We start from the raw sequence: 23,474 nt of genomic DNA, 5'->3' as shown, positions 1-23,474 counted from the left end.
AGCCATTCACAGCCTCGATTCTAACAGCCTGGTCTGGCCTGCCGGGGTAGGCCTCCTCAACCAAGGAGACTTCGAAGAGGTAGGAAGAGCAAAAATTCCACGGATTGACAGGGGCCCACACAGCTAGGACAGCTAAAGCCCCCAACTGGTCAGCTAGGTGTCCAAGTGCCACGATCTAGGTATCTCTCCCATGGCCTCTCCCCTATTCACCCTTCCCAAGTGGCTTCCAACTTGCTGCCACCCAGAGGCCCCTTTCTTCCCTCCTTGACTCTCTTGGGTTCCCTCTCTCCATCCGAGTCCCCTGGGCTCCAGCAGCACCTTAAAGAAACGCAAGGACTGCAGACTCGGGGATCAAAAGGGGCCAAAGGGGCAGAGCCACACTGACGCTGTGAGTAAGACGGCTGCCCAGGCTCTGCACCCGATACCTTGGGCTCCCAATACCTTCAGGAGTGCAGAGGAGGGAAGGGCATTCCTGGCAGGATTTAGGAACAGAGGACCATTGAGTAGTTGAGAAGTCCGAGAGTAACCCTGGCCCAGCTGGACCTGTTGCCAAGCCAGCCTAGCGCTGCTAAATCCACGCTGTAGCTCCAGGCCCCTCTCGACCTGGGCTTTGCAGACTCTCCTTCCATTTCCCCACACTGGTGGGGAACCAAGAACCGACCCTTGAGGGGTGGGTCCTGGTAGTCCTCGAGAGCGTGAGAACAGGAGCTCCCGGCCCATCTCTCCCTAGCAGCCATTGCGGACCCTCTCAGTGCAGGAGCAAGCCCGGCAGGGCACAGGTCTTTTCCTTCACCGCCCCTACTCTGACTAGAGAGTGAGGGACACGCGCTGAGTCCCACACCTGGCTCTTCTCCCGCTCCGTTTCACGGCGCCCAGGAGCGGCCATCTTCCACGCCAGGGGGGCAAACCCCTAGGGCCCGAGCGACCCCTTTGGGGAGTACCTGGCTCCCCGGCGGAAGGCTGGGAGGCGTGAGTCCTAGCGCGCGCGGTAGCCCGGGTTCCCCACCGCTTGGATCTATCTCCCCAGCGCTGCTGTCTCCCCGGCTCCAAAATCCGACCCCCAGAGCCAGATGGCCCCGCTGTCCTAGAGGAGGAGGATTTGGGGCGGGGAACGAGCGCAATAGGCACACTTTCTCTGCCTCCTGGACGCCCCACGCTCCATTCAGCGCTGGAGGTCGGGTTTGGAGACCTGGCTCCTGACTCCCGCCTGCAGCAGAGAAAGGTAGCAGGAGAGTCCCCCGCCCCACACCCTTACCGTAGCATCTTCCCCCGCGTAGTGCCCGATGACCCGTTGGCCCCCTGGGTGCCGGCTGGCCCATTTGGTGATGTTGTAGACCTTGCGGTCGATGACGAGCCACTTGTCCGTGCGTTGGTTGTGCTTCTCAATCTCCTCCCAGTAGAAGGTGGCCATGGGCGCCTCTCGCTCTGTGGCCCCCTCGCCCTGGTTCCCCCCTTTCCCCATGCTGCCTGCCGACTGGGTATGCCCCGTGCACTGTGGCCTCCACGCCCGCCTCTCGAGTGTGCGGCCCGGCCCCTCCTCGCTTTCGGCTTTTGTCTTCTCCTACTCCCCCTCCCGCGGCGCCCCCTCCCCCAGCCTCCTCGCCCGCGCTCAGTTGGTTCCCCAGCCTTCGCTCCGACAATCCCCGGCTTCCCAGGGCCCCCAGGCGGTTCTTTTCCTCCGCCCCGCCCTCCGCCCGTCAGTCCTCTGCGGACTTTTGCCTCCAGGAAAAACTCCGGGGTCGCTCAGGACCTGGCCGCCTCCTCTGCCCGCCCCTCCGGCTCCGCCCGCCCCTCTGGCTCCCCCCGTCCGCGGCTCCGCATCCTCCCGCGTTCCCCGCTGCCGGGGTTTCCACAGTGATCAGCAGAGCGCCTGCACCAATCCGGGCGCGTCGCCCCGCCTGCCATTGGCCCAGGAGGATCTTTCGAAGGCCAGCGGGCTGGAGCGGCGGTCCCCGGCTCCCCCTCCCGCGCGCCCGCGCTGAGTTGAGCCCAGCCGCGAGGCCGCTACGTGTCCGACCTCCTCCCTCCCCCCGCTCCAGCCCCGGGGTGCCGGAGGAGAAGCCAGAGCAGCAGGGCGGGCGAGCAGGGGCGGGTGCTGGGTACCGCGCGCTCCGGGGCGCCTACGCCCCGCGCTCCCGGGCTCTGCACCTGACGCGGGCACACTAGCGTCCCCGGCCCCGGCCCTGGCCCGGCTCCGCTGGGTGACGCCCTTCCCCGGCCCGCCGGAATCCGGGCTCCGGTATCGCCGCATTGTCCGCACTCTGCGCAGCCTCCCGGGAAAGACGAGCCGGCCTCGGACTCGTCCAGGGCTCCGAACCCTGTAATCAGACGCCCTCAGAAAAGAATTGCCGGACCTCTGCTCTGCTTCTTTGTGCTGGGCGCCATGGTGGTGGGGGGAGCGGGGGCGCGACCACCAAGTGGACACCGGCCTTGCCCTGTACTCAGGAAGCGCGCAGGCTAGCTGGGCGACGGAACAGGGAAGCAATACAGGACCACACACGAGTCACTGGACAGTAGTGCCGGACTGACGCCAGGGATTAAAGATGGAGGCATCAAAAGGCTAGGAGGAGACGCAGGCCCCCGGACTCCAGCTGGACTTAGCTTGCTTAGGATTGGAACCCTGGATCCTGAAGGTGGACTGAGGATAAGTGGGACGGAAGGATGAACAGAGGGAGGGGACGGGGTGAGGACAGCCTTGGGAATTAGGGGTTCATATTTCAATGGGAAGATTTCTAGGTCCCTGAGTGCTGGCACATTCCCCTCAGTAGCTTCTCACCCCAACCCTGTGAGGTGAACGTGTAGCAGGACTAACTCCATCTTGAATTCATTTTGCCTGGAACACTTCTCCCTCCCTTGTTACTCCACAGTAGACCCATCCGAGTGTTTTAAGCCCATTGGGGGAACTAACTAACTTTTAGGTTTTAATAGGAACACTGAATTAAGACAGAACACATTGCACAAAATAATCAGCATGTTCCTGCCTGTTAGTCCCCAAACACATGATAAGCTTATGGTAATCAATTCTCTTCAGAGTTTCTTAGGGAACTTGAAGATCCTGGTCCGTGTTTATCAAAAACATCTGACTGATTGGTCAAACCCTGGTGGCACCTTAGCCAGTTTCTTTTTCCTGTTTCCCTCCCCCTTGAAAAACCCCTCATTGCACCGAGATGGGAAGATGGTTTTTCAGGACATTAGTCCACCGTCTTCTCGGTTAGCTGGCTTTCTCGAAGAAAGTTGCTTTTGTTGCCCCAATACCTTGTCTTGTGGGGCAAGCAGAGCAGACCTGTGTTCAATGACAAACAGGACCCATGTTGTTATATCGAACTACAACCTGGAGAGACTGAGGTTTAAGAAAGATGAACTGGACAGGTGCTTGCGGCTAGCAGACATTGCCCTGCCTCTCTCCTAATGAGGTCACTGGAAAGGAGCCATTGTAGAAAGCTTTGCTGGGGAGCAACCTGATGCAGGGTGGGTAGGACTAGCCAACAGGTGAGGAAGGGGCAGGACAGTGGAGGCCACACAGGGTCCCCTTCGTGCCATTGTCACGGTGGTCAGCCTCCTCTGTGTCAGGCTGGTAGCAGTCCCGAGTGTACTTTGTTCATGTCGCAAACTCCACCAGGAGGAGAACGAGGCAGCTCTGGCTTTAAAGTGTAGCAACCCACATCCAAACCAAAAAGCCCGGCTCACAGGCTAAGAGAGGATGAAGCAAGCCCCCCCGGGGGGGGGGTACACTGACTTTTATGTCTGTTAAAGGAGAACTGAAACAGAAAGCACGATTGTGATTTTTTTTTCCAAAGGGGGATTACCACAAATACATAGATAACTTTAATGACAAATTTTAAAAGGCTGGGGAGCCTCAGAAGGAGTGATAATCTGAACGGGAGAGCCAGGGACTCTCTCATGGAGGAGTCTTGAAGGCTAAGAACAGGCCATGAGAAGGCATCAAGGTCTAAAAGGTGGTGAGTGCACTGAGGATGGGCACAAAGTGGGGACCAGCCAGGGTGTGGTGTGCCCAGCAGATGCCAGCGTAATGCCACCTAGAGTACGCTCAGAAAGGCATTTGCTGAAGACATGAATGACTGCGTGCATGAATGAATGAATAAAGAACAGAGGGGAATAAAGAACAGCCACAGTTCTCATAAGACCTGCCATGGGCAGGGTTCAAACTGGGAAAAGCCTTGCCTGCTTTGCAAAGGATGGAGGACTTTATCCTGGGGGAGGCGGGGAGATTCATAAAGCAGAAGTGTTGGCTATGCCCAGATCCAGGAGAGACTTAGGGAGGCAAGCTCAGGCTGGGACGGGATGTGGGAGGCCAGGGGGAACCCTGTGGCAGTCCAGAAGAGAGTGAAAGAGGCTGAAACCAGAGGGAGCCCACGGCCCTCATCTGCCGTTCTCCTGCTTCATTATTTACTGTTGTCACTACTCTGAAGGGCCTATGAGACGGAATCCTTAGAGAAATCTCCATAATACTCAGCTGACCCCATAGCCACTTAGGAAAAGCGGTGATCTCAGAGAGGGTCACGGTTCCCATGGTTTCCCCCTGCCCCACAGAATCCCTCCTCCCGAGGACTGCAGCTTCCTGGGGATTTTGCTGGGACCTCATTGTGATCACTGCACTTTGTCAGGAACAAAAGATAAGAGCCTGGGTGGCTTGGAGCCCAGGTCCTCCCCACCAGCCAAGTGGGTGAAAGGCTGGGGGGGGGGTGCCTTAGGAGACAGGGCCTGAGGGCGGAGCCCATGCAGCCAGTCCCCACAGAACGGCTGGGGGGGGCGCTTTCGGTCTGTGCTCATAGGGGCTCTCTGAGGTCTGCTGCTGGACGGGGTGGGGTGGCAGGAGTGAAGAGACTAGTTAATCAGAGGGACAGTGAATGTGGAAAACACCTGCAGGGGCAGCCACGGCGAGGGGTGGCTTGGGGGGGCGGTGAAGAGAGGGAACAAGGTTCTGACATAAAGTCCCTCAGAGGCAGAGGGCCAGTGGCCGAAGCAGTACGCTCCTCCTGGCTCCTTTTGGCTCTTCCTTTCCCTGGTTGATAAAGATGGCCAAGGCATCACTAATCTTTTTTTTTTTTTTAATTTTTTTAACAGAGAGAGAGAGGGAGCACAAGCAGGGGGAGATGGAGGGAGAGGGAGAAGCAGGCCCCCCTCTGAGCAAGGAGCCTGACGACGCAGGGCTCGATCCCAGGACCCTGGAGTCATGATTTGAAACGAAGGCAGACGCTTCACTGACTGAACCACCCAGGCGCCCCGACACCACTAATCTTTAAAGCTATGGCTCTTATCTTTCACAGTCCATGCGTTGTCAGGTTTTGTGAATGAGCAGCGGACCCTCTCTGGGTCTCCTTCACTGTCTCCCATTCATTTCTCTGATCATTATAATCTTCTCCGATTTTAATAGTGGTGGTAACGATCCCCCGTGTTGGCCTCTCATGTTAGGGTGTCCACACGGTGGACTAAAGCACTTGGCACAATGCCCAGGACAAAGGAGGCATCCAAAGGGACTTACTGTTCCTCCTCTGGGTCTCGTTCCTCGCAGCAAGGCCGAAAAGTGGGTCTTCTTACTCCGTCTTTGCCGATGTGGACACGGGCACTCAGACTGAGTCCTAGAATGCAAACCTCAGATCCTGCTCCCATCAAACCTTCTAGAACCCTCTCTGAAAGGTCTCCAATGAGTCCAATCGCCTTTTCTCAGACCTCTCAGAGACTTCTGGCAGGCTGACATCCTTTCCTCTTGCCATGCCATCCTCTCCTGGTTCTTTGGCAATACAACATCCTGATTCTACCATTGGACCACCCCCTTTTTTGTCTCCCATTTGCTTGTCTTCCTCCTCCTCCCCTCTAAATGTTCTTCACCCTTGGGTGGCCCAATATTTTCTCCTTTGGGGCCACATTTGGGATGTGACCGCATCAGGAATGACTCTGGATCTCAAATCTACATCCATTTACTTCCTACACAGGCAAATCTGAATGTCCGGTTGCACCACAGACTCAACCTAACCTCCCCGAGTCAAGAATTAGGTCTCAGCAGATGTGTCCTTTGGACCTGGTCGGGTCTCATCTTCACTGTTTTAGATGCAAAAGTCAATTTGTCATCATCCCTTCCAAAAGTCAGTGCTTCCTTTTAACTTCCTCATTTCTATTAATGACACCACTTTGCTTCCTGTCACTCTGGCTCAGAATTTCAGATTGTCTTTTCTTCTTCTCTTGCCTCCCACCTTTGCAAAGAAAAGTCATTGTGTTCAACAGATTCTGCCTCCGACAGTGTCTCCCATCTGCCCCTTTTATCCCATTTCCACTGCTGCTGTCTGGGGGGAGGGTGTCCCACGCTCAGCCACCGCATACCCTGAGGCAATGTCATTTGGCTGAGTGAAGACTCCTGCCCAGGGGTTCTCGCTGCCTAGTGAATTAAGCAGGGGTGGGGTGAGGAAAGAATGCACATAAATATTAATCATCTTCCCAGAAGGCGTTGGCCTTGTCTGCCGCTCCAACCCAAATGGCTAAAAAAGTCTAGGAGAGGACGCGAGGGGGTATCACTTTATTTTTGTGCAAAATCATTGTTGGGAATGTCCCACATAGTTCTGATCACGAAGCCAACTAGTGACTAAGGAGAAGGACGTTGTTCATGCAGAAGGATACTTCTCATCAATCTGCAGATTGAAAGGAGAAATAAGGAAGGATAAAGTGGGGGGAGTCAGACGTGTTCACGAAGTCCTAGAATACCGAACCAAGAGGTGCCTCCTCGAGACCAGAGAAGAATGAACACAATGATACATACAAAAAGAAGGCTCACTTACGTAGCCGGAAAGCAGGGTAAGAATGAACGGGTGATCCCCTCTCGGGAATACTTACTTGGGGAACCCAGGCTGGGTGGGGTCTCTGATTCTCACATCAGAGAAGATCATTGTGTGTACTTTTCCAATGTGTCCCTCTGTGTTCCTGTCAGGGAAGGACGGTAGCCTGATGGACCACGAACCAGACCCTGGAGAATATGGGTATTAGAAGGCCTGGATCCAGGGCACCCGGCTGGCTCAGTTGGTGGAGTGTGCGACTTTTGATCTCGAGATCATGAGTTCGAGCCCCACAATGGGCATAGAGATGAATTCATAAAAAAAAATTAAAAAAAAAAAAAGGGGAGGCCTGGATTCTAGTCCAAGCTCTGGCCCCTTCTGGCGGTATGAACTTCCTTGACCAAGTCACTATTCACTGAGCCTCAGTCTCCTCATCTGTCAAACGGAGGTAATACCTACTTCATAGGATTATAAAGATAAAAATCAGATAAATACAATAAAAACTAAAAACACTTGACAGTTTATGAAGTAATAACCTGATATAAGGGATTTATTCTTTTTTTTTTTTAAGATTGCTATTTATTTGTTTGAGAGAGAGAGAGAGCACACAGAGGCAGAGGGAGCCTGATGTGGGACTCCATCCCAGGACCCTGGGTTCATGACCTGAGCTGAAGGCAGATGCTTCACCCACTGAGCCACCCAGGTGCCCCAGGGATTTATTCTTATTGCTATTGTTATTCTATCAGAAGTGGCAGGTTTTGGGGGAAACCGTCAATATCTGTTTCTCTGGCTACGAGTGCTGATAATGAACGTTTCTTGAGCATTTACTAGGCGCTAAGCTCTGTGTTAAATCCCTTAAATCAAAGTCCCACAGCTTCTAAGCAGAGATGGGACTTGTCGATTCCGTGGCTCTTGCTCTTTGCACCACATTGCACTGCCTTGATGAGAGGAATGTCCAAACAGTCAACAGTAAAACCTAAACCACTGATTCGTTCATGCAACAGCTATTTGCCCTGGCTGCCCACTCCTGCCCTGGCTTAGAGTGAGCAGGCAAGCGTGTCTGTGGGCCGTGTAGTCATCCACCGGGAGGAAAAGTGGTGCTTGAGATCTTAGGTTCTGCTTTCAAGTTAGTAAGTTCAAGCACATTTGCTCATTTCATCATGTCATAGTCTTTAGAGCTGGAAGGACCTCATTATAGCAACAAAATGGCTAAGGACCAGAAAGGACAAGGGACTTGACCGAGGCCACGTAGCAGAGGAGTGGCTGAACAAGGACTAGAAATTCAGATTTTCTGACTCAACAGTCACTGCCTTTCGTGTATGATCTCATTATCGGCAACAACCAAGACAAATACACATGGAGGGACGTGATTCACTATCACAAATCCTACACAAGCATTGGAGCGTGATGCTTATGGAGTCCGGAAGCTCCACGATGTCCGAGCCTGGAATCTGAAGCTTCCTGCTGCCCTCACCCTTTGCTGCATCTGGGCTCTGTCCCCTCACCTTGCAGAGACGCACGGTTGGGGGCACCACTCTGCTTGGCGTGGGGACTTGCCGGGCCTTAGCAGGCTCCCCATTCCCCAGCCCCAGCCTCTGGCTCACCACACAGCTGACTCTTATAGCTGGTGGACAAACATCAGATGATTTAAAGGAGGGATCACACAGACACGTGGGTGTGATCTTACTGTCCCCATTTTATGGTTGAGGAAATCAAAGCCCAGTGAAGTTAAGTAACTGGCATAATTGGGATTTGACTTTCAAGTCTAATTCCAAAGTACAAACTCTTTCCAAACTAGCATTACTTCAGGCAACTCGTTTAACCCTTTGATCCTCTGCTTTCCCATTTGTGAAAAAGTTACATATATACCCTGCTGATGTCAAAAGGCTGTTGCGACAATTGCTTGATACAATAGCTAGAAAAGCACTTTGAAATTGTTATAGATAGAGGTTAAATAATGCAGGTGCACGGCTATATATAGATATAGCATTTACATACATCTTTAATGTTGGAGCTGGGGGCAACTTAGCATCTAATTTAGTCGTGTGAGGGCACCATGGCCGTTTGCAGAGCCAGGACTGGAGTTTTTGCCTTTTGGTTTCTATTTCAGGGCTCTCATACTGGGGGTGGGGGGGTGGGGAGAAGCCTTCAGCAGTCAGCAGAGCTGGGCAGAAATGTTGTCACCATGCTTCAATGGCTCTCCACTCATGTTCATTGTCAGGCAGGACAGGTGTCCTCAGAGTTCAGCCTGTGCATGGCCACCTTTGAGAGGCTCAGGAGCGGCAGAGGAAGGACTGGCAGGAAAGGGAGGCAACGGGGCGGGGGGTGGCCCAGGAGCAGAGCTGAGACACAGGGGGAGTGCAGCCACGGGAGCTCGGGCAGAACCCCGTTGGGGTACATAGCTGTAGGCCCAGATGGGACAGGGTCACGGGAATGCCGTCACTTGGGGTGGAGCGGAGCCTTGCAATGATCCGTTCTCACTTGGAGAGAGAGAAACTGAGGCCCAGAGATTGGCTTGTCCAAAATCACCTGGCAGTTAGGAAATCTGAGAGGTTCCTGTTTCTAATGTGAGTTGTCTAGGCACCTGGATCCAGCCTCAGTGAAATCCACTGAAAACCTCGGATAAAATGCAGTAGCCATGGATGGTCTCTGCCACACTAAGGCTCGTCAGTCCTCGGGTGACCTGTCCCTGTGCTGACAGAGCAGCATGCCTCACGTGGGGTCATGACCCCAGGGAAATGGCACCCTGCCCTGGCATCACCTTTTCCTCGGCATCCCTATCTGGAGGCCAAGCAAGGTCAGGGACAACCAGGTGATAGGTGTGCTCTAGTAAGAACACCAAATGGGGGAAGAATAGAGCCAGGTTCATTCCCCTCACTTGGCACCTCTTGGCTCTCTCCTTTCTTATAAAGAACATGGTTTTTGAGTAGATAATCTCTAAATTTTACTTTCTCCAAGAGCAATAGGTTGCTTCAAGTTCGAGGTGCCACATTCCCTCGTTTCAAGGTAGCAGAGTTGAGGAGGAAGTCGGGCAGAACCCCGTTGGGGTACATAGCTGTAGGCCCAGCAGTAGGAGCAGGGGCCGGCCGGAGCCTGGAGCTAGCTTCTGGGAGGAACGGCCTGCCAAGTTTCTGAGTCGTCCGGGACCCCTGTCTAGACTGGTTCTGGGAGGCTGGCAAAACACTCTGGGCCTTCGTGCCCGCTGAAGACATTGACTCTGAAACAAAAGAGGTTGCTGGTTCTGCCTCTGCTCACTTCCTGCCCTAGGCTATGACACCCGTGTGGCCCAGGGAAGGCTTCCTTATCCTTGTTCGCTGCTGCTCGAAGGCCCCGAATTCAAGCCTACACCCTCTCCTGCCCTCTAAGAGATCGCACATCTGCCAGCTGAGCTCCACCTCTGATTGTCTCTGCAGTGTATTTCCTCTTCCCTCCAGAAGGTACCATACGAGTTTTGGCTGCCGTGTCTCTCTGCCAGGGAGAGACTTCCGCGGCATGTTGGGCCCTCTGTGATCTGGCGCCTACATCCGTCTCCTAGGCTCCTTGCTCAACTCCAGTCGTCCTACTCTGCAGCCTTGACGTCAGTCCTCTTGGCTTTCGGCCCATGCTCTTCTGGCCAGAGTGCCCTTGCTCACCTCATCTGCCTGCAACTCCTGCTGGACCTTCGGATTCGGTTTTTGAGTCACCTCCACTGTGGCCAAGTCAGAAGTTCCCTGCTCTGTGCTCCCAAAACACTTCGTGTAGACGTAGCACCAACATCATCTGTGCACCTGGACGTCTCAGACCTGTAGGCTCCCCGGGGGGAGATGCTGGCTCAGAGCTGAACCCCGGGCGTGGGGCACACACTGCACATGCTCACGGCACATTTGTGCCAGCTCCAGGAGAAGCTTCGAGGAAAGAAGTCCGAGCGGTGCAGTGGGGTGTCCCGCCTTGTGGCCCCCTCATGGAACTAAGCAGCGGGGTCCTCTCTGCAGGTACACGTAGAGCCACGCAAGCTTTGGGCTAGGAGACCACCACTCCCATTCCAGCTTCGTCTCTCAATTGCTTGCCGTGCGCCCTCGGGCAAGTCACTTCATTCTTTCGCTAAGCATTTATGGGCGTGGTGGTGGCTTTATTGTGTGTCACCTTAGCCAAGCTGGACTACATTTCACAGAATTGCCTTCTCTCTAGGGTCTTGGCCACGTTGGCACTGGCCACAGGAGAAGCGTGTGCGAGATTTGGGAGGCTTAGGGGAAGTGCGGTTGCTTTGTGACACTCTGAACGTGGTGTAGGGCCCTCCCGCCAGCTCAGGAGCTCTCTGCTTAAACCCTGCTGGATGCTCTGTGACAGGCATCCTCCCAGGCACTGGAGACAGGAAATAAATAAATTCTCCTCCATCTGGTTCTTGGATTCCCCGTCTGAAGGATGCGGATTTCATAATTAAACGAAATAAGACTCCCAGCTGCTCTGTCGAATGTCTGAGTGGACAAGCCTGCAGTGAAAGGCACATGGAGCCACTCATCGCAAACCCTGCGGGTTTAGGGAACCATTCCCCTGGGATGGGCTCAGGGAGACCCGGAGGCCTTAAGAGCCAGGTTTCGGTGACCTTGACATGTGTCTGCTCAGGGCTAAAAAGGGAGACCTTTGGGCTCAGTCCACCAGTTAGTCCAGACAAACAGCACCCATGTTAGTCTTATTTCTTTAATCCTGAGGTCGAAGACCTTCCATGTCGTGTGTGGGAGGCAGGAAGCACAAAGCCTCTACCCTGTGCTTCTCAAACTATTGGTGGTGAAGGACCAGCTTTTAAAAAAAAAAAAAAATCCCATCCATCACAGATCGACACCTTTGTAAAATACAATAAAAATGAGTCATTAGAAAAAATCATTAGAAAAAAAGCACTAAAAAAATCATCCTCTATCCAAGGCCGGACTTTTTTATTATCAGAGTTAGTAGGTGTAAAACTTTTCCATGGAATCCCTAGGAACACTTCCTAAAGCTCACTCTCAGTTCCCGTTCTGACTTTAGCATCACCGGGTAACGATCTGTGGACAGATGCTGACGTGGGGACGGCACTTTGAGGAGGTCTGTGGCACCCGAGGGACCAGGAGATGCCTTCCCACTGTGGCGGAGGCTCCTTGCTCTCCTGGGGCAGAACGAAGAAAACAGGCCTTGGAACCACTCACTCGGTGACCTTGCTTCTAGCCCCACCCTCTCCGGATCCTGGTTTCTCATCTGTAAAATGGGGTGCTGTCAGGGCCGTAAGGTGACACCTCCGAGCGAGGGCATGTTGTAAACGCTCCACCACGTGGGGAAGACTGGTGGAGCCTAAGCTGGACTTGGCTGGGTAAGCTGATCTGCAGCTGGGGAAAGGGCTCTCGAGGGCGCACACTTTGGGAGTCCTGGGGCGGACCCACAGGCACCACGGAGCTGGAGAAAGCAGTGTCTTGCTTAGCACGGCTGAAGGTTTTCATGAGCTCACTCTGAAACAAAGGGCACGTGGGCCTCAGGGCCCAGAAACATAGCAGGATACGGAGAGGAGAGGGGCACGAACTGCCTCCCCAAGACACCAGCAGGGTTTGCGACAATGGTGAGGTCTGCAGGGAAACCCGTGGGTTTAGCTCTCAAGACTTCTGCTGCTCTGAGTCTGGGAAGGTGACCTGGGGAAGCACAGGGTTTCCCGCAGCACTTGCTGAGCAGGGGTGGGAGGCAGCAAAGCCCTTTCTTCCAGGAAGCAGAAGTGGGCATATTGATGGGGCGCCTGGGCGGCTCAGTCCGTCAAAGGTCTGCCTTCAGCCCGGGCCATGGTCCCCAGGGTCCTGGGATCGAGCCCCGCAACAGCCTCCCTGCTTAGCGGAGAGTCTGCTTCTCCCTCTGCCTCTGCCCCTGCTCGTGTGCGCTCTCTCTCTCTCTCTCTCACTCTCTCTCTCTCAAATGAATAAATAAAATCTTAAAAAAAAAAAAGCGGACATGTTGGCAAGTCACATGAGACGCCCTCTGTGGGCCCCGTAAGAACCGAGGGAGACTCGGATTTCCAGCATGCGTTCTTGGTGGGGCAGGATCACGTGAACCCGAGGTGGAAATATTGCTTCTTGGGGGAGGGGCGAAAAGAATCTTGCTCTTTTTTTTTTTTTAAAGATTCTATTTATTTGTCAGAGAGAGAGAGCAAGAGAGCATGAGGAGGAGCAGAGGGAGAGGGGGAAGCAGACTCCCTGCTGAGCAGGGAGTCCAATGCAGAACTCGATCCCAGGACCCTGGGATCATGACCTCAGCCGAAATCAGACGCTTCACCGACTGAGCCACCCAGGCGCCCAATCTTGCTCTTTCTATATATAAACACAAATATACAGACAGTAGGTAATCAGCTATTTGTGGCATTCACCTTTTAAGAGGGGTTATGACTGGGGGGAGGACGATGTCTAAACTGGCTCCTAAGGGTTACAATAATGAAGACAGGGTTTGGGTCCAATGCCCAAACCTGCTGTTACGTAGAAAGATGCAATGAGACGGTGCAATCCACCCATACCCATGTTGTGTTTCTTGAAATGACCAACCCCAAACTCCTGAGCACCCTGCAGACAGGGGCCTCACAGGCGCCTGCAGCCGTTCTAATGCCCGCCGTTCTTCAGCACGTCCCTCGGGCTGCCGAGGCGTGGTGCAGACCGCTTAGCTCCAATGAGCCAAGTGCTCCTACACCAGTTTCTGGAATGGTGCACGAGCCTGTCAGCTAAATAGGGGACCTCTTTCCTCCTCCCCCTGCGTCCCGCCCCACAAGAAGCTGTCTGCACAGCACCATTTCCAAACTTCCTCTCCCTCCGGGCACAGAGACTCCTGACTCTCCCGACCCATTCAGCCCAGAGCGATCTTAAAATATTCATTGGATCCTGGCACGCCCCTGCTTAAAACCTTTCCCATGGTACTTAGAATAGCCCGAATGCCCCACTCCGCAACTGCTCTCTGGTTTTGAAAAGTCAAAACCAGACTTCTTTCCTGTGTCATGGCCTTGGCCCAAACTTCTGGCTTTGCCTAAAAATGTTCCTTTTCTCCCCCCTGCCCTCGTCTGGCTAAAGGTCATAGCTCAGAGAAGTCTTCTGTGACCACTACCACCGCCCCCCCACCCCGCCATTCTCCAGTACAGTACGCGGCGTTCTCTCCTTCAGAGGCATTGTCGCACTTTGTTGACCAGTTTATGGTCTTTCTTCCCGCTACTCTGGAAACTTCCTGAGGGCAGGGCCCGGGGTCCATTTGCCCACTGCTGTATACTCAATTCCTAGAAGAGAGTCGGGCACACAGCAGGCTTCAGTGATCACTTGTTGAGTGTGTGACTGCATGTCTGAGCCAACACCGGCTGTAAGAAGTAGCAGACTGGTATGAATACATATGGGAATGGACAAGGACCTGGACGATTGTTTGCCCGTGGGCCTCCAACCCCACACTCAAGCCCCAGCAATGCTATTAAGGATCCACTTGGGCAGGTGACAAGAAGGGGCTGAGGCCAGAGAGAGTGCTGCCCCATATTGTCTGGGGTATAAGGCCTGAGTGACCCTAGGAGATGTCCCATTCTTTTGTTTTGTTTTGTTTTAAGAGAGAGAGAGAGGGAGAGAGAGAGAACAAGCGGGGGTGAGGGTCAGAGAGAGAGGGAGAAGCTGAGCCGAAGGCAGAAGCTTAACCAACTGAGCCACCCAGGCTCCCCAAGATGTCTCATTCTTGATCATCCCCAAAGCCTATTGGTAATTAACTCAGGAGGTAAGTTTCAAAGTCTTACCTCCTCCCCGGGAGATCCACTCAGTGAGCTGGTAGGGAGGATGATTCCTCTTCCGCCTGCTCCAGTGACTCTGTCCCCAAGGCTGGACAGGAGGGAAAGGGACCCTTAGCCATCACTCCTACACAACCTCATATTTGAGGCACGTTAGCAACACCCATGTCTACAAGTATGCTCTTTCCTTTTCAAGGCACTATCACGATTTCCAAGAAAAGTAACCCCCCCCACCTGCCAACGTGATCCAGCCATGCTAATCCATTGTGTTATTAGTTATGCCAGGGGGTTTCAATTTTCAAGGGATTTTCATGTCTTTGATCTCCCTGGCCCAGCCAACCAACTGCTGTGATTAGCCAGCCTGGTCATCTGTGCCATGCTCTGGAGAAGGAAGAGAGCAGATAGCAAGCGTGTACTGGAACCGTGCTGGGCGCTTGCCATCCAGGATCTCATGGAGAAGCCACGTATCCAAAACCACCAAGGTTATCATCCACTGAAAGGCTGGTCAGAATTATCTTCAGGGGCGCCTGGGTGGCACAGTGGTTGGGCGTCTGCCTTCGGCTCAGGGCGTGATCCGGCGTTGTGGGATCGAGCCCCACATCAGGCTCCTCTGCTATGAGCCTGCTTCTTCCTCTCCCACTCCCCCTGCTTGTGTTCCCTCTCTCGCTGGCTGTCTCTGTCAAATAAATAAATAAAATCTTTAAAAAAAAAAAAAAAGAATTGTCTTCAGCAGAACTGATTACGTCTTTAAGTCCTAAGGATCTGCGATCGGCACTTGGCTTATATTTAGACACCCACTATGTAATTCTCGATGGGGCAAGTGTTCACTCGACAGGATTCAATGTTACTACTAAAGGCAAGTAACACCTGTTTCTCAGCCAGCGGGGATGCATTGGGTGGTGTTGGTGGGGGATAAAATGAGATTAGAGCCGTTTCGGTGGCAGGGAATGAAAACCTCACTAGACCAAATGCCAGCTCCAGCCTTGTTTTTCTACACACCGTGTGTCTATAAACCCTCCCCCTTCCCCTTTCTGGGCCTCCGTGAAACAAAGAGGAAGAACTATATTACCAAATCCCTTCCAGCTCAGATATTCTACAAGTGAATCATCCATTGTGTCTAAGACTCACCTTAACCTTCCTGGACACACCAGGTCCTTTCCTGAATTCTTTAATGACCGGTGTTCCCCTACTTCCTGGCTCCAAGTCACAAAAATTCAAGATCCCCATTGCCCTCTCTATACCCCGCCCTTGCTCCATTCTTTTTCTCATGTCATTCAGATTTCACTGATTCCTGTCCCTGCCACCCCCATCCTGTGGCAGGTTACGGTGGCTTTCCAACTGGTATGTCCCTCAGCCTCAGTCTGTCTGGTCCTGCCTGCAGATGCTACCAATGGGTTTCAGGAGGTCACAACTCTAGTCTCAACCCTTCAGTGACTCCCTCAAAGCTATGGCCCTGACCTCCGAGCCCTCCAAGGGTTGGTCCCAACCCAGCGTTTTTGCCTCTTAACCAATCCTGCAGACGCATAACTTCTTGCGGCCTCTCTCCTCATCTATAAAATACAGAGATTGGATAAGGTCTTGCTCAAAGTCCTTTTCAGATCAAAAACACCCTCACTCCTCTAGAGCCAGACTGCTGTGTCTGCTGCCTTTGGGGTTTTCCGGCCCCCGAGCTGCCCACTACTATTCTGTTCAGATGCCTCGGGAGTCACTGATGGTCTGACTGGGGGTGGGGGGAGGGTGCAGGGTGCAGGGCTGCGACCTGTACCAGCTCTGTGACATTCTTGGCATGCTGTTTCACTCCCCAAGCCTGCTCAGTTGCACAAATGGAAAAGTTCTTTTCCTGCCTCCCTTAGAGTTTTTTTGAGAAGATCAAATAAAGAAATGACTCTGAAAACAACCCTCCCTTCCTCAAATAACAATCCTACGTGCCAGGCACTTCCCTAGGCATTGGGTACATTGTGGTAAACCAGATGGATTTGGCAGGGGGAATCTTACAGTGTAGACCAGCATTGTCCAACAGCACTTTCTGGGATGATGGAACCTTAGTCGCCACTGATCACATGTGGCTACTGAGCATTTGAAACCTAACCAGTGTGACCTAAGATCTAAATCTTGAACTTTATTTAATTTTAACTGATTTAAATGGAAACAACCACACAGGACTGGTGGCTACAGTGTTGGACGGCACAGGTATGGACATCTAGGGGTAAGGAAGACATCAAACACAAATTAAAGGTTCCCCAGAGAATTAACCATAGAATGGCCATATGACCCAGCAATTCACTCCTAGGTATACACCCCAAAGAATTGAAAGTAGGTATTCAAGCAAATACTCACTCATGAATATTCATTGCAACAAAAGGTGGAAGTAGCCCGAATGGCCAGGAACAGATGACAGAATGCAATATGCTCGCACAAAGGGATATTATTCAGCCAGAATGGAAAATTCAGAGAGGCAGAAAGCAGGCTCCTGGTTGCCAGGGGCTCAAGCGGAACAGGGATGGGGGTGGTGACTGCTTATTTGGGTATAGGGTTTCCTTTGGGGAAGATGGAAGTGTTTTGGAACTAGAGAGAGGTGATGGTGGCCCAACATTGTAAATGTACTAAGTGACCGGAAATTGTACACTTTCCTATGGTTAGTAGCATGTCCTGTGAATGGAAAGCTGACGGCGAGGAAGGGCCTCCGTGGGAGGAGCAGGGAGAGGGTGCTCTGGAGGAGGGCACCAGCTAGACAAGCCAGCCCGCTGTGGGGGGGACAGCCCACTCTGATGGCGCTGGCGAGGCAGGCGAGGACCAGGCAAGGTGAATCCTGAGGGACACGAAGTCTGCGGGAGAGCATGGCTCTTGCCCCCAAGGTGAACAGTTCCCTGAAGGGTGTGTTTGTCCATTTCTCTACCAGTTGCAGATATTGGCCCCTTGCCCTCCCCAAACCACATCCTGAAGGTTTAAGCAAGTCTTTGCTGTAGGGTTCAGGTTGGGTTGGGGGCTTTCCCTCCCATCTGCTCTCCTTGCTCCTTTGTTCCTTATTGCCTAGACCTCGAAGCATGTCGCCTGGGGCCTGCACCCCCCTCCCCTTCTTGCTCTCTTTTCCCCAAACAAGCCTCTGTCCTCCACCCCCAGACACCCCCCATTGGGTGGTTCTGACCACTTCCTCTCTGAGCTCCATCCTTCCCTAAAGAGCACTGAAGTCCCAGTTGCTGGGATTCCTTCCCCTGGCGAGAGGGGTGGGGAGGAGTGCTCTGAAAATCAGTGATTCTCTGCTTAGCTCACTTCCAGTGGGCCCAGTGGAGGGAAAAGTGAGCCATGGTCTCAGAATCTACTAAAATGGATGTCCAGGTTGCTGATTCCTGTGGCTACCTTGATGGGAGATTCTGTTCCTCGGGTAGAGAAGACTCAAGAAGCAGCAGAATTGGGAGGAAAGCATCAGTTCAGGTTTGATGTATTAGAGTTGAGAGCCCTGTACCCCTTTCGTATTTTCACAGTGTTGTCCGGTGCTCCATGTGGAGGGTCAACAAGAGCTAAGGCCCAGGAAGCCTGGCCGAGGTGCCAGGGCAGGGGTGGGTAGACCGTGACTGGCAACAAGCCGGAGATGAGGGCAGAGGGGTTCTCTGCCATGAGGAGAGTGCTTCACACCATGTTAACACATTTCCATTGACTTCACAAGCACCTGTGGGTTAGCCAGGCCAGCAGGCTTCCTCCTCATTTTACAAGATGAGCCGGAGACTGACCTGTTTCAAGGTCATCTGGCAAGGGTTGGGTCCCAGGTCTCCCGACTCCCTGGTTCCAAGATCTTTTTCCTGTTGTCTGTTCTCCGATGGCTCCTGGTGACCCCCTAAAAAGAAAACCCCTTCTCTTTCAAAAGGTGTTTTCCATTAATGTTAGGGTGGTGATGGACAGGCAGGAGGCGTGACCACCTTCAGTTCTGGGAGCTTCCTAGATGATCAAGGCTGTCCTTGGAAAGACAAGATGTCAAAGTCCTCTGTGACAGATGGTTCCTGAATTAGTCTTTCTGAGTCATCAGCCAGATGGTGGCCGGGCCTGCCTCTAGCCCCAGCTGACATGCTCCTGCCACCCACGTGCCCACCAAGGGTCTTGACAAGGCCAGTGGTGCTTGATTCTGCTGAAAGGCCCCAGGGGCTGCTGCGGAGACCTGAACCATTCCCTGCAGCTCCTACTGCAAAGCTGCAGACAGAGCAAGGAAGGGGTTCTCCCAAGGACACTGGGCTCCCAGAAGGCAGTGCAGAGGGCAGCAAAATGGTGCCCATAAAGCAAAAACGGTCTTTGGCCTGAGATATCTCAGGCTTAGCCTGGATCCCTCAGAGCAAACCCTACAGCTGGGCCTTCCTCCCTGCCCTTACCCGGCACAGAGAATGCCAGTCTGGAAAGAGTGCCACCTGCCCCCACTGTTTGCCTGTCTGAATGTTCCCTAAATTTACCTCATGGTGTGAAAGGGATCAGAGATGAGAGTTCATGGTTTCATTGGTGAGAGGGTATATTGGGCCCATTTCCCCCCGCTATGGGGCCTCCTCCACAGGGAAGAATGTTCATTCTCCCCAAACCCTAACTTGTGCTGACCCTCTTGAGGGTCAGACTTGAGTTCAATGTGGGAGTGATTTCCTGCAACTGGGCTCTGGCATTAATTTGTCATGTGACCTTAAGCAAGCCTTTTCTTCTGAGAATCTCCAGGTCCTATCTGAGCAATGAGGTCCCTAAGACCCTTGTTGTCTCTAGAATCCCGCAGCTCAGTGTTTCAGGAAAAGTCAGCATTGGGCCATCTGCCAGGCTCATAGAACTGGGAAGTATGTCAACATCTTGTGCTCTGAAGGAATGGTGTGCCCAGGCCTGGGCATTCATACTTCTGCATTTTTCACCATGGTAGGGGAGTAGACATGTTACTGGCCAGGCCTTGATCCCACATGCCCATACCTTCTCAGGTGACATTAGCAAAGTCCACCTGGTTTGGGCCACTACGCCACTCCCACCCCACCAAGCCCTCTACGAATCATAACCACAGAGATCCCCTCCTGAGCCTTCACGATTAGCATCGGCAAGGGTCTCTAGCCCCTGGGTCCAACTGCCATGGGAAGTGGGGCCAACAAATACCTCCACCTACATGATCTCGCTTCCTCCCTCCATCAAAGCAGTTGGGGAGGTGTTACAGTCTCTTATTTTGATCAGATGAAGAACTGGAGATAAAGAGGAGCAGGAAGCAGGCAGCCTGAGATCACACAGGCATCACTTGGTAGGTCTGGGTCTGTGGCTTAGCTCTTTACCTCCTGTCAGTGCTCTTTGCCCATCCCAATGGCTGACCAGTTCTTGGACCCGTGCCAGGCTGGCCACACTAGGAACAAAGGATCTTGCTCCTGGAAACACTGATTCAAGAGCATGGGGGTCTATGGTTCAAGCTAACAAACAAAGGGCTTCTCTTCTTTCCTCTTCTGGTGCAATGACTTGGAACCTGGCTCCCAATATTTTCCTCAGCTCCCACCTTTGGCCATCACCAGTGGGTACTTCACGTCTGTGTTGACTTCCATCCCATGTGGTAGAGTCTTCGTCTTTCGCTGCCAGCCCTGGTGGACCACACCCACATAGGTTTCTAGAGTTGCCAGAGTCCAGGTCCTCCTTCCTGAACACATTTTCACTCGTTGCTCCTGGCCTCTGCCCGTACTGCCCATGCCCAGCCCGCTCCACACTGACGAGGACCTCAGATAGACTGATTAACCCTGTCAGTCGGGTCAGGGCTTTTTTTTTAGATATTACTATCCATGTCTTCTTTATGACTCTACAGAAAGAAAATTTACTCCTCATAACAAGACAAAAAAAGGCCTCCAGGTGGTTCTGACACCCAGGCAGGTTTGGGAAACTGCTGAAGGCTGCCATTCTCCCCCAGCCTCCCTCTCACAGCACAGCCCTGACTGCAATTTACCCCCTCTTCATTGGAGACACATTGCCCCAGCCTCCTCTGTGACCCCGTTCCTGCAGCCTGGGACCCTTCTGCGACAGACTGCTTCATTTTGTCTGTTTTCCTTGTATGTCCAGTGGCACAGCACGGTGGTTCAACTGCAGGTCCTGGCCTCCCCTAACCCCCAAGGGGAAGGAGGAAGCTGTGCTGGGTCGAAAAGCCTTTTGAGTGGGGTGACTAATCCCGGTCTGAACTCACTCCTTGGAGCTCCACTGGCAGGTCTCTTCCCCTCGCCTCCCAGATCGGCTTAGTGGCCCCTTTCCAAGGGCCGAGTGTCAGCAGGAGCAGCTGGATGCAGCCACCACACTCGCCTGGAACCCCTAGGGGTGTGGCTGAGAAGGAGCTTCTGGAGGGCCATGGCCTCGAGCAAGGGAACAAGGAGAGGGGACACAGGGAGAGAGGAGTAAGGGTCATTCAGTTGCACAGGCACTACACCTGGGCTCTGTCTACATCCTGAGTCGCTGTGCAGTCAGAGGGAAAGCTGAAAGTCTGGAACATCCCTGGACGCAACACTTCTTTGTGTTCATTCACGCCAACGTCACCTCCTCCTGTCTGCAAACAGCTGGCAGGTACACTGGGGTGTCGGCGGTGATGAGGAAGAGGTGACTGTGCTCCTCAGGACTCACAGGCTAGTGGAGAAGATAAAATGCTGTTGATTCTGCTCCGGCGAGATAGTGCCCCCGAGCCAAGGGGGGCTCGGGAAGGCCGGCTCGCAGAGGAGGGTGAGAGAGGCGTCCGAGGAGACGCCATTGCAGTCAGCTCTCTGAGCAGGAATCTGTCAGCTAGAAAGGTGGGAGGAAAGGGTGCATTCTAGACAGTGCGCATGTCATGAGTAAGGCGCAGAAAACACCACCGGGCCCCAAAGCTACCCATGGACAGGACCCCTGACGGAGGGAAAACTTTAGAAATCCATCTGAAATTATTTCACTACATGGACAGCTCTCCAGTGGGTCCCGGGGGCAACAAAGAACAAACTAGTCTCTGCCCTAAAGGATATCCAGTCTGGCAGGGAAATCAGAAAAGGACAAATAATTGAGGATTATGGAATTTTAGCTATTGACAGAAACTTCCAGATGACCCGGACCAATTTCCTTTTTCTAAAGATGCAGAAACAAGAGGAGGGGTGACTCGCCCCGGACAAAAAGCCAGCTAGAGAGAGAGCCGGGGTCAGACTCAGATCTTCAGATTTCCATTCCATGCTCTTTTCCCTGCACCAGGCATGACACACACCACTGTGGAAAGTTTTGGATGGGCCGTCAAAACTAGGAGAAGAGTGTGAGGATTTCCAGCTGGGGAAGGGGTGCTGGTGAGGCCCTGAAGCTGGGCCTTGAAAGCCAGGATGGCACAGAGTGTGTGCTCAGGAAACGGGGGTGTTCAGCGGCCCTGAGACAGCGGAACAGACAGGGCTCACCAGAGCCAGGGCTGGGACAGAAGGGCAGATCGGTCCTTGCACTGACCTATTTCTGAAAAGTGAGGAAATAAAGAGCCACTGAGAGAGCTAGGATACCACAGCTGTGCTTTTTGGAGAACTCTGGGGTAGGGCGGTGCCGGATGATGGAGAGGGCAGAGGCCAGAAGGAGGGAGCCTGCTTCAGCCACTCCCTGCTAGTGGCCCTAAGATAGTCCCAGCCACTCCCTGCATGGTCTTTCAGGCAGATGAAGAGTACATTTTTTACTTCCCCCTGTAGGGTGTAAGCTCCCGGACACCAGGGACCATTCAAGATGACAAGCGTGCTAGTTACTGAAGGGGATACAGAAATGATTGCCTCTGCCCAGTGGATGGTACCATCTGGCCCTGAGGTCACAAGGGGCTCTCAAGGCAGAATGTCAGGGGTAGGGGAAGCAGAGAGTAGGCACAAACACCTAGGAGATTAGGATGACTACTACTATCAAGAACCAACCAAACAAACAAAAAACACCCCAGAAAATCACAAGTATTGGCAAGGACGTGGAGAAACTGAAACACTTGTTGGTGGGAACGCAAAATGGTGTCATTACTATGGAAGATAATAGAGCAGTTTCTCAAAAAGCTAAAAATAAAATACCATATGACCCACCAATTCCACTTTTGTGTTAATGTCTGAAATAACTGAAAGCAGGGTCTCAGAGATATATTTTATAGCTATGCTCGTAGCAGCATTATTCACAATGGTTAAAACACGGAAGCAACACACGAGTCCACTGACGGATGAATAGGTGAACAAAATGTAGTCTGTTCACGCAATGGAATATTTTTCAGCCTTACAAAGGGAGGAAAACCTAACCCACGCTATATTGTGAATGAACCTTGAGGACATTATGCTAAGTGAAATAAGCTAATCACAGGTGTGCCTGGGTGGCTCAGTCCATGAAGCGTCTGCCTTCAGCTCAGGTCATGATCCCAGGGTCCTGGAATCGAGCCCTACATCGGGCTCCTTGCTCGGTGGGGAGTCTGCTTCTCCCTCTGCCTCTGCCCCTCACCCCACTCATGCTCGCGCTCTCTCTCTTAAATAAATAAATAAAAATCACAAAAAGATAACTACTGTGTGGTCCCACTTACACGAAGCTACTAGAATAGTCAAGTTCATAGAGACAGAAAGTAGGAGGGTGGCTGCGGGGGGCTGGGGAGGAAGGGACTGGGGGGTGTTAGCTTGTTTCATAGAGACAGAGTTTCAGTTTGGGAAGATGCAAATGTTCTGGTGACAGATGGTGCTGAAGGTCACATACAACAATACGTATTTAATACCTGGGACTATACAGTTAAAAATGGTTACGATGATAAATGTTATGTCATGTGCATTTTACCTCAATAAAAAAAATTGAAAAAGAAAAAAAATCCAATGAGAGATTAGGGGTCAGTAAACTTTTCCTGTAGAGGGCGGGACGGTAAATATTTTCAGCTTTGCAGGTCATCCAATCTCTGTCACAACTACGAAAGTGCTCAACTCTGCCAGTTTGGTGCAGAAACCACCGTAGGTAATAAATACACAAATGAGCGTGGCCGCCTTCCTTTAAAACTT

General features: G+C 52.8%; 1 protein-coding gene and 1 long non-coding RNA gene across 4 annotated transcripts in view; one reads left to right on the top strand and one right to left on the bottom strand.

The window, feature by feature from the left end:
• FADS2 (fatty acid desaturase 2) overlaps positions 1-1,805 on the bottom strand; it is a 30,704-nt gene extending 28,899 nt beyond the window's left edge. The window contains exon 1 of the mRNA XM_002926221.4: positions 1,256-1,805. Within this exon, the coding sequence (XP_002926267.1) occupies positions 1,256-1,462 (207 nt within the window). The 5' untranslated portion in view covers positions 1,463-1,805. The remainder of the gene's footprint in view (positions 1-1,255) is intronic.
• Positions 1,806-3,780: 1,975 nt separating this feature from the next.
• Positions 3,781-11,105, top strand: LOC117796680. 3 transcript variants are annotated; one of them, XR_004621283.1, is made up of 5 exons: positions 3,781-3,959; positions 6,651-6,807; positions 6,941-7,233; positions 9,744-10,222; positions 10,321-11,105. It is a non-coding gene; the product is annotated as an uncharacterized LOC117796680 (long non-coding RNA). The 3 variants fall into 3 exon arrangements; XR_004621284.1 differs by lacking the exons at positions 9,744-10,222; positions 10,321-11,105 and having other exon boundaries at positions 3,801-3,956; positions 6,941-7,627; XR_004621282.1 differs by lacking the exons at positions 9,744-10,222; positions 10,321-11,105 and having other exon boundaries at positions 3,802-3,959; positions 6,941-7,627.
• The last annotated feature ends 12,369 nt before the right edge of the window (positions 11,106-23,474 follow it).

Source organism: Ailuropoda melanoleuca, chromosome 16, assembly GCF_002007445.2.
Source record: "Ailuropoda melanoleuca isolate Jingjing chromosome 16, ASM200744v2, whole genome shotgun sequence".
NCBI classification, from domain to species: Eukaryota; Metazoa; Chordata; class Mammalia; order Carnivora; family Ursidae; genus Ailuropoda; species Ailuropoda melanoleuca.
This window is presented reverse-complemented; position numbering and strand designations above follow the sequence as displayed.